This window comes from Musa acuminata, unplaced genomic scaffold (genome assembly GCF_036884655.1).
Source record: "Musa acuminata AAA Group cultivar baxijiao unplaced genomic scaffold, Cavendish_Baxijiao_AAA HiC_scaffold_1137, whole genome shotgun sequence".
In the NCBI taxonomy this organism is placed as follows: Eukaryota; Viridiplantae; Streptophyta; class Magnoliopsida; order Zingiberales; family Musaceae; genus Musa; species Musa acuminata.
Window position 1 is genome coordinate 1,175,716 of NW_027021349.1, and position 10,601 is coordinate 1,186,316.

Sequence of the window (10,601 nt, forward strand, 5' to 3'; positions counted from 1 at the left end):
ATCATTAACTTTCTTGTCTATTACAACAAAAGGGTCATATTTTCCAAGTCGATTAATGTTTCAAATAAAATTCGACATACAAACTACATAGGGAACCTAATAGACACTGTGGTAGAGGAGATCGGGCCACTATATATTGTCCATATTATGACCGATAATGGAGCTAATTTCAAGAAGGTCGGCTTACAGTTGATGAAGCGAAGAGAAACTTTGTTTTGGACTTTATATGTAGCAAACCTTACGATAAAGGATATTGGTGAGTTAGCATTAGTAAGAAAGGGTGTGGCAAGGGCACAATTGGTGACAAAGTTTATATACAATCATCATTGGGTGCACTATTTGATATAAAAGTTTACAAATAGAGAGATACTCTGACTCGGCATCACTTGGCTTACCATAAATTTCATCGCTTTAAAGTTTACCTAGCAAAAGAGATTTGGTCTCAAGGCAATGGTGACATCACAAGAATGGTTAGATTCACGGTATTCAAAATTATGTGATGGAAAAAAAATGGAGAAGAAAACTCAATTTTCATGATTTTGGGAGTCCGTGAATGAAATTATAACAATCGAATGACATATATTGGTTGGTACTGGTGGGTATTTAGTTTGACAGACAATTAGGATTCGAAATAAGCAATTTCATTTGATTTGATCTGATATAGATGTACCGCTTGATAAGTTCGCCATACCAGGCTTACCGATCAATCTCTCTCTTCCTCTCATGCTCACTCTCTCTAACTCTCTTGATGCACTCTCTCTCATGGCCTCTCTTTCTCCCCTCCTCACCACATCACCGTCGTTGTCTCCTTTATTCGGCCATGTCACCATCATGATGTCGTCTCTTCCTCCACCCTGTCCATGTCATCATCTCCTTCTCTGCTTCCTCTTCCTACCCCTCCAACACTGCCTCCACTAGTCCTTATCATCCTGCATGTCCCCTCTTACTCCTCTCTTGCCTTGTCTCTGATCTAGACAGTACCAATCCTTACTGATTGTTGGTATGTTGACGATTGGTGGCATCCTATCATCCTTATTGTCTATGTTCACTATTTTTTTTATCAATTATGATCTACCACTCTGATCCAGCCAATCCTTCCAATCCAGATTGTATCATCATTAGCTGATCTTGATACCAATCTTGCAAACCATGTTGATATGATTTATAGGATCACAAAGCAATCCCTACTGACATGGAATTTTCATACGAGTTCCTGTAGATTTTACAATTTATTAAATAACTTTGAAATATTTCCAAATGTTTATGCTCATTATATAGAAGCTCTAATCATTTAAAATAGTATGAAATTTTGAAAACATTTATAATTGCTTTAACCAAAAGACAATCTTATATTAAGCTCTTCGTCTAGTATATCACCTGTGTTAGGCCAGATTTATGACTAGAGCTTTCTAGTTTTTTTGACAACCTACACATATAAAAATAATCTACTTTTCCAATTTTAGCAAACTAGCAACATTTGATCATGGAAAGTTAATATAACAACTTACATCACCTACCAAGCAAGCCAATTTATGTAGCTCCGAGCTTCAATCCAATCAAGACCAAGGACAAGTATATTGAAATCAATGTAGAAGCCTATGTCCCATATCCTCAATCCTTCAGAAATGAGGATTAATATTCAGCCTGCTAATTCTTTTCACAACATTCTCTGCTGCTACTTCGGCCTTGGACTTCCCAACATCCTGAAGCCTGCACCATCAAACAAGAAGAATGAGTATAACTTAGGCAACACTCAGCTGCATATGAGGACATGGAAGCAGAACATGTCTACTAAATGTAGCAAAATAGATACATATAGAAGGAATTCAAACACTAGAATAACACAAGCAGCATGCCTTTTAAGAAACGTAGCACTTATTTACACAACTTATCATTCCTCAGATAGTTCCGCTAAGAACACTGACTGCCCTACGCATGTGTCGATTATAAATCTACCAGCATCTCAAACTATAATATCCTATAATAGATGTATAACCGCAAAAAGAGATGCAACAAACAATTTGACACTCTTTCAGGAGGGAATGTCAGTAGTCTTGCATATCCTATATCCCCTCGTTACCAAGTATACTTTACCTGACTAATATCAAAGATCATACTAGCAATGAGAATAAGATGTATAAACACAATCAATGTAGAAATAATCTTTTAATCCGTCTAATGCACAAAACAACAAACACATGCCAGGCATACCTCCACAAACAAAGGTAACCCGCCGCAGATTATAAATCCTCGAGACCTGAAGAGGGAGTGATGGCTGAGATTGGAGGTCTCGATGGTGTCCATGTCAATGACTTGGATGATCTTGAATCCGGACAAGGCCAAGTCCCGGAGCAGCTCGCTGCCCAAGCCGCCGGTCCCCGATGTCCAACAAGTGATTGTGCCACTCTCGTAATTGTCTTTTAACTGAATTGTTGATAATATGAAAAACTTGGGCATAAATATATTCTCTCTTATTTTTTTCTATACCTCCGGTATCACTGACTTAGGCATTGAAGGTGTTGGTGAACAAATATACCATGGTCGATGAGTCAGCATGGCTTGGTCTACGGGTCGATGTCGGGAGCCTTTTGTCGACTGAGCTGGATGACGAGGTGGCCATGCCCTCGGGAAGGGGTGCTTATCGGCGTTTGTCGGTCAACGGGCCGGTTGGCAGCTCGCCCTTACGCGCTGGATGGCGACCCCTGGGTTGAGACGCTCGCGGCTCGTGGGTGGTCGTTCGCCTGCAAAAATATCCTTCATCGGGTGATTCCCGACTTTGGCCCCTCCGACGAGCAAGTCAGTTGTGGGTTGGATTATTTACTTTTGCCCCTCCTTGGCCGGATGCTGGCCAGGGGCTTTTATAATATTGTACGAGGGTCGATTGCACGCGGGTTCGACGTGGCCGCTGATCCTTGAGAGATGGAATGGCACTTCTGACTGGCCACCATCTCGGGACGTGCGAAGCAACGTCAGACGGCACCGCCCCGAGCTCTCGGGACGGGACATGTTGAACAACATTTCGATACGGATTTCGACTTGGCGTGTGGCATCGACTATGACGTGTCTTGGGCCCAAAATAGGCCTTATCATAAGGGACTTAGTCAGGCTACCCCTAATCTCGATCTTATGTAAGATCTTGAATACTATCATTTTCGGAGATCGAGCAATATCTAGATTCAAATGATAGACTTTCCTCTTACCATCCTCGACATCTTGGGACAACGCATGTCATTCATCGTTGGGTCCGAATCAAGTTAGATCGTTAGGTTTGATTCCAAATTAATCAAAAAATTAAAAAAACCTAAATATCACTATAAATGATAAATCTATCCCTTTTAATAGTTTAATAGATGGCTAATTGAGGGGGTATATCGAAAGAAATTAAAAATTAAAAAAAATAAAATAGGTGGTTCTTTTTTTTTCTTCAAATTTGATAGAGTGGGAGACAACTGATTTTGAAATGGAGGTCAAACAATATAAACCCAATTCACAATTTAAGAACGTATATTGAGTATATAATTCATGTGTATAGTGAACCTTAGAAATGTGCTTCTCTTAATGCTCCATACATGCATGAATATTAGCTACAATCTTGGAATCCACCATCATCATCATTCAACCCTCATATTGGTTGGTGATTGAACATTCACAGGTTCATCTTTAGGGCTTGCTTGGCTTAAAGATTGATCAATCTAAACGCATTTTTTGTTAGGGTTTGGTGTCATTTCTTGGCTACATTAAGATATATATTTAATTTACAATTAATAAATCTATATTTGATTAGTGCTAAACATCGAGATCAATACAAATTTTGGTTGGATTCCCATAAAATTAAGTTGTATTTGAGCTAAATAAATGCATAAATTATTCAACATTATACATTTAGTTTTTACGATAACAAAATTAGTAAATAGCATTTCTTCCTATTACACCTCTTTTGTTAGTTACCTTATTAACATATATTTTTATTTTGATATATGAGATATCAATGTTGCTCGTATTAGCTCGATTTGATTTACGTTGTGTGCATGAAAAAAATCAAGATAGAGTTGTGAAAGTCTCTAATGCTTATCAAATGTCGATATGTAAAAAGATCGAAGTCATATTCTCGATATGATTCCTCGAATGCTAAAATTAAAAATGGAATAGAGTAGAACGGTCGATTACTATTGTCACAATAATGAGCTTTTATAATTAAATTGGTTAGAAATAATATTACAATATATAAATAAAATATTTTCATTGAAGTGAATACTTTTCTCATAAATTATAATTGAATATTCTTTCTAAGTCATTAATGCTTTGACCGTGCAAGCAATCTTCTAATGTCATCCTCCAATTATGATTAAGATATACCATTATTTTATTTGTTAGATCTAAGGATGTCCAACAAAGTTGACACTGTTCTCACATACTTTAATAATTGAACGCTATCCAATAATGCTAACCTAATCAAAGAGAGGAAGTGGCTTTATCCCCTATGAGTTATAGGTTTCATGCTTCCTATTATTGGCTTTTTATTATTTCTTTTAATAAGAAATAAGTAGTAGTGGAATTGCTAACTTGCAAGGACAGCCCTACCAAACCCACTTAGGAAGATGCATGGAAGTTAATTATAAAAAGGTTAATTGGACACTAGTTAATTATAATAAGCATCACAGTTAATGACAAATCCCAAACCCTAAGTGTAGAGCTACCCAACTCATATCAGATCAATTTTTAAGATCAGATCATAAATATTCTTTTTTACATGATCAAATTGTTTATAATATCTTCCGATTTGATCGATTTTTCTAGAGATATGATACTCCAAAACCTCTAATATTAAATAAATTTAATTATCTTTTAAGATAATTTTCTCAAGAGACAAATCCCAAACCTGGAGTGTAGAGCTACCCAACTCATATTAGATCAATTTTTAAGATTATTTAGGAACATATCATAAATATTCTTTTTTACATAATCAAATTGTTTATAGTGTCTTCCGATTTTATCAATTTTTCGAGAGATATGATACTCGAAAACCTCTAATCTTAAATAAATTTAATTATCTTTTAAGATAATTTTCTCAAGAGACAAATCTCAAACCTGGAGTGTAGAGCTACCCAACTCATATTAGATCAATTTTTAAGATTATTTAAGAACAGATCATAAATATTCTTTTTTACATAATCAAATTGTTTATAGTGGCTTCCGATTTGATCGATTTTTCGAGAGATATGATATTCGAAAACCTCTAATCTTAAATGAATTTAATTATCTTTTAAGATACTTTTCCCAAGAGACAAATCCCAAACCTTGAGTGTAGGGCTATCCAACTCATATTAGATCAATTTTTAAGATCATTTTGGAACAGATCATAAATATTCTTTTTTACATAATCAAATTGTTTATAGAGTCTTCTGATCAACTTTTCGAGAGATATAACACTCCAAAACCTTTAATCTTAAATGAATCAATTATCTTTTAAGATAATTTTTTCAAAGAGACAAATCTCAAACCCTAAGTATAGGACTACTCAAATTGTTTATAGTGTTTTCCGATTTGATCGATTTTTCGAGAGATATGATACTCCAAAACCTCTCATCGTAAATGAATTCAATTATCTTTTAAGATAATTTTCTCAAGAAAAATCCTTCACATCCCTTCTCATAAGCCACTAGAATTGGATGAGGGTTTATTCTCTAAATCAAGAATATTATAAAAATTTTCAATCGATTATACGATCGATAAAAAGTTAATATTTAAATTCTTATTTATAATTTTTATTAAAATTTACAAAAAAAAATATTTGTATGAATCAAAATAAATTACACATAAATATGTATATATACGACGCACTTTAGCTTTGGACTTGGCGATGGTGTCATTAAAGGTTGATTGGCAATCGCCTAATAGCTTTAAACTTTAATGGATAAGCTAAACTATCACGTGCTTTGTACCAAACAGTCACTAATAATCACGTGAGTGGCGTTTGAGTAGACGTCACGCAACAGGATGCCTGCGAATGAAAACTGGCCCCCCCGGTGGGACCCGCCCGTGGGGACGCGTCCAGCTTCAATCACAAGGCAGGTAGACAGGACGGCGACGGAAATAGGAGTTACTCGTTCTCTTAGCTGCACCGTCGGTGCCTTTAAAATTCGTGATCGAATTCATGGACGGCGGATCTTCGTCCCCCTTATAATCATAAGTAAGATTACTTATGATTATTATTATTATTATTATTCAAAAATAATAATATTTTTAACCAATTATTTGATTTTTAAAAATATTTTGGAATATATATTAATTGATAAAAATTAATTTTAGTGGGATATAAATGTAATTTTATAGAAAAATTCAGATGAGAGACAGGTCAAAGTATTCACTGTGTATATTACATGTGTAACCCCTGTTCACACACTCCCTTTGTCCACATCCCAATGAAGAAGACGAAGCGCGGAGGAGGACGAGAAGAAGAGAGCTTCGAGCCTCCACAATTAGCTACCACACCATCATCGTCGCAGAAGCGGCAGCAGCAGCAGCTTCTACTCACAGTGATCCGAAAGAAGAGACTTGTCTTTTATGATTTCCCACAGAAATGGCGTGGAGGAAATGGCCACAGATGTGATTGATGGATGGATGGCGGTGGAGATGATAGCATAATGCGTCTCTCACGCTCATCACGAAGGATAAAGAAGGATTGGTCGCCGATTGGACACCATGGATTAAACAAGTCAGGGAAGATCACTGTAGCGATATTGACTGATACCCTCCGTACGTGCAAGTTCTGACACCCTTGCATGCCTCGATCCAAGCAGTAGATTTGCTATTCCATTTGGGAGCACAGTTAAAGATGCTCTGTTCCCTCCATCGGAGTTGCGGAAAGGAGATGGGAGGAGGAGGAGGAGATGTTGTTTTCATTGGATGAGGAAGAAGAATCCTCAATGTCCATCTAAGAAACAGTGGCTTGTGTGTCGAGCAGCATGTGTGTGCGTGGAGAAGCTACAGAGTCGATGGTACTGAGAGAGTTGGTGGAGGTGGTGGTGGTGGGGCTCCGACGTAGTGTATGTAATCAATGTGCCAGTACAATTGAGGTCAAAAGTTTTGGGGAGTGGAGATCCATAGAGTGCAGTAAAGAAAAAGAGAAGGAAAAAAGAAATGAAAGAAATCAGAGGAGGGCATCATTTCATCCTCCTAAGCTCTCTTCCCAACACTCCCAAGCATCATTCTCTCTTTCTCTCCTTTATTTTCCTGTTCCCTTTGTTCAGAGAGAGAGAGAGAGAGAGGTGTAGGATTAGCTCCCATCCCTAGGCGCAGGTTACGTGATTCCTTGGGTTTACAGGCTACCTTTCACACGCTCATTCCAAGTTTCTAACCCGTGCTGCTGCTGCGTCCTGAGAAGAACGCGCAGTTAGTTCACGTCTCTTGACAATGATGAGAGGTCTTCTTCCTCCGTCCTCCGAGAGTTATGGTGTGATGGATCCACTCCCTGCCATGAATGGAACCAGGGAACATTCCTGGTGATGGACATGTTCTCTCAGCTTGGCTTAGTGGCAACCTTTTACAGCAAAAGAGTTTGCCGTAAGCTGAAGTAATCTGGGACTCGAGGTGTTCCTGCCAATCGACTCTGCATGCGCCGAGATGCCAAAGTCGAGGAAACATCAATCATCTCGAATGCTTGAAGGTGCAGTGCTTCGAGGCAACAACAGGAGAGAGAACACATTTCGACATTTTGGGATTGGATCATTATTGACTATTATTCTGAACTTGTAAACACATATCGACAGATGACAGGAAAGCCTCACAGCAGCTCTCTCATCTCCACAAGTCCTAAGAGAAACCAAATACAAGTCTCTAATCCTTGCTAGATGATATAAAATAAGAGACCTTTCTATCGAAATTGCACTTGCAACATATATAGCCTTTCACCTAAACATAAAACAGAGAGATTTAAGGAGGAAAAAAATAGTAAATTACCCCATGTTTTTCATGTATTTGCAGCTGACACTCTCCTATGCCACTTCGAGATGAGGTCAGAGGCAGCCAAGGTGAGGAACACCACGAGCACCAAGCGATGGAGCTTTTTCTCCTTTTTCACATAATCGAGCAGCTGCTGCTAGTGTTCTCATCACTGAAGAAGGTGGTGTAAGGATCGCTGTGGTGATGCGGTGTGGCCGCCGGAGGCGGCGGCGGTGGCATGTTGTAGTACATCGGCACCGGTGGCCGAGCGTAGCCCATCATCGGCTGGAACGCGCGATCCTGCGCATTCATCATCATCATCCTCTGCTGCTGCTGCTGCTGTTGCTGCTGCTGCTGCTGCTGCATCATTGCAGCTATGTACTGCTGCTGATATGGGTTGGCGTTGGCGGCCGCGGCGGCGATCACCTCGGGCGGTGGTGCCACCATCCCTCCCTGGTAATACCCGGGCGGTGGACCGCCAGCCGGGAGTCCTTGCATCGCCGCTGCCGCTGCCGCTGCCGCTGCGGCGGTCGGAATATTCCCCATCTGGCCCATGGGGGCGTGCATGTTCCCCATCTGGTGTCCCATGCCCACGCCCATGCCAGGGAAACCTTGGCCCATCTTGCCAGGATTGGCCATGGGAGGGCCCCCGGCACCCACTCCACTATTCACAGGCCCCTTCCTAGCTCCGTTGGCTGGATTGATGATGTTGCCATTGGTGTTACAGTTCCCAGCTTGGCCACTGGCATTGCCATTGCCACTGCCACTGGGAATGCCCTTCTTACTGTTAGCACCATTCTTACCATCTTGCGGCACGGCCCCACCACCATTCTTCCCCCCACCACCACCGGCACCACCGTTCTTGGTGGCAGATCCACCACCGCCACCACCCTGGTTTGGGTTTCCACCACCACCCTTTTTACCGCTTCCACCATTACCGTTCTTTGGCTCATTGCCGTTACACATGCCTTTGTTCTGAACCGGAACGCCCCCGGCCTTCTTATCGCCACTCCCTCCCTTCTTATCATTCATGGCATTCCCATTCGGCGCCGCGACGGGCGGCTTGATCTTGAGGTTCTTGAAATCGTCATCGAAATCGGCGTCGAAGCAGTCGAACTCGTCCATCTCGTCGTCATCAAAGTCGTCGTCGAAATCATCCTCGTCGTCGTAGTCGTCGCAGCCACCGGGGGGGAAGGCGGCGTTCACGGATTTGGGATCCTTGTAGGGTGGGAAATTGAACTCCTTCAGCTGCGGCAGCTGCAGATCTTTGGCCCCTTTCATCTGTTGCAGCTGCTGCAGCTGCTGCAGCTGTCGTTGAAGCAGCAGCTGCTGCTGTGGTGTTGGCTGCGGGTGCGGGTGCGGGTGCTGACCTTTGTGATCTTGCCCTCCGCCTCCAGCACCACCACCGCCGTTTCCAGCCTTTTGGGCCTTCCCGTTGTCCTTCTGTTGCCCTTTACCACCCTGTGGTTGTGGTTTCTGGACCTGGTTGCTGCTGTTGTTGTTACCGCCACCCTTCGGAGCCAGCAGCTCCGCATGTTTGCCAGCCTTGGCAAGCTTCTTAATGAGGGTGGCAGGATCGACGTTACCCGAGACGGTCACCTTCCCCTGCTCTGCATCTATGCTGGTGGTGTAGACCCCTGAGACCCCAAAGCGACCCGAACCAGGAACAACAAAACAAAAGGAATCGAGCGAGGAAGACATCATCAGTTGCTTAGGAAAAAGAGAAGGAAGCAATTCCATAATGACAATGTCGCAGCTCAAGTACCATCAACTTTGTGAAGCAGTTTCTTGACCTTCTTCTTACAGCCATCACAGTGAATGTTCACTTTGAGAATGCACGTCTGCGGTTGAGAAACGAGAGCATTACAAAGACGACTACGAAAGCCGGCACATCCTTCATGGTGGGGAAGAGATCCGGAGTCCAGAAGAAGCAAAAGCAGATGTATACCTGTATCTTGAGGAACTTGATGTCTTCTTCTTTACTCATCCCTCCCACTGCTCAGAGGAACAATAGCAGAGTGTTGGCTGCGATATTGGGGACAGGAGGAAGACAACAAGGGAGGGAAGAGATCAAGAGGAACCACACAGAGCAGCTCTTTAGTCAGTGAAGTCTCATCACTCCAAGGAAAGGTTGGCCGAGGAGAGAGAGAGAGAGAGAGAGGAAGGGGTTCAGAATTGTTCTCAGCTCTAAAAGATGCAGACTTGGGGAACGCAGCATTTGGGCCAATTCTCAGGTGATGGGTGGGACTATAAAACACTTGGCTTCGTGCACGTGACAGCCACGTTCCCTTCCAATACAAAGCAGATCAACATCACCTAAAGAAGATTATAGCATATAATATATATATATATATATATATATATATATATATATATATATATATATATAATGGCTCTATTATTCTTATAATTCCAATGCAATAAGGCCTTTTTTTAATTAGTATAATAAACAGAAAATGGATTTTAGCCACTTTGAAGGTTAATAATACTATGAGTAGATGGATTGATTAGAATCTTAATTAGATTTAAATGGGTTATCATTAAATGTAGTCATAATTAGGAGTCTTCTTTCATCAATGTCTGGTGACTGTGATCAATTATTGTCAACAGCAGGGGAATTGATGAGCAATTTGTTGTGGTCAGTGGAGATCAGACTGCAT

The 10,601-nt window shown here is 41.1% G+C and overlaps 1 protein-coding gene across 1 annotated transcript; it reads right to left on the reverse strand.

Annotated features, from left to right (window-relative positions):
• Window positions 1-7,712: 7,712 nt before the first annotated feature.
• Window positions 7,713-10,173, reverse strand: LOC135581873 (heavy metal-associated isoprenylated plant protein 33-like). The gene is made up of 3 exons (XM_065178749.1): window positions 9,890-10,173; window positions 9,707-9,782; window positions 7,713-9,578 (listed from the first exon to the last, which is right to left on the reverse strand). The coding sequence occupies exons 1-3, from the start codon at window positions 9,926-9,928 to the stop codon at window positions 8,077-8,079; spliced, it is 1,617 nt and encodes a 538-aa protein (XP_065034821.1). The 5' UTR covers window positions 9,929-10,173; the 3' UTR covers window positions 7,713-8,076.
• Window positions 10,174-10,601: the final 428 nt, after the last annotated feature.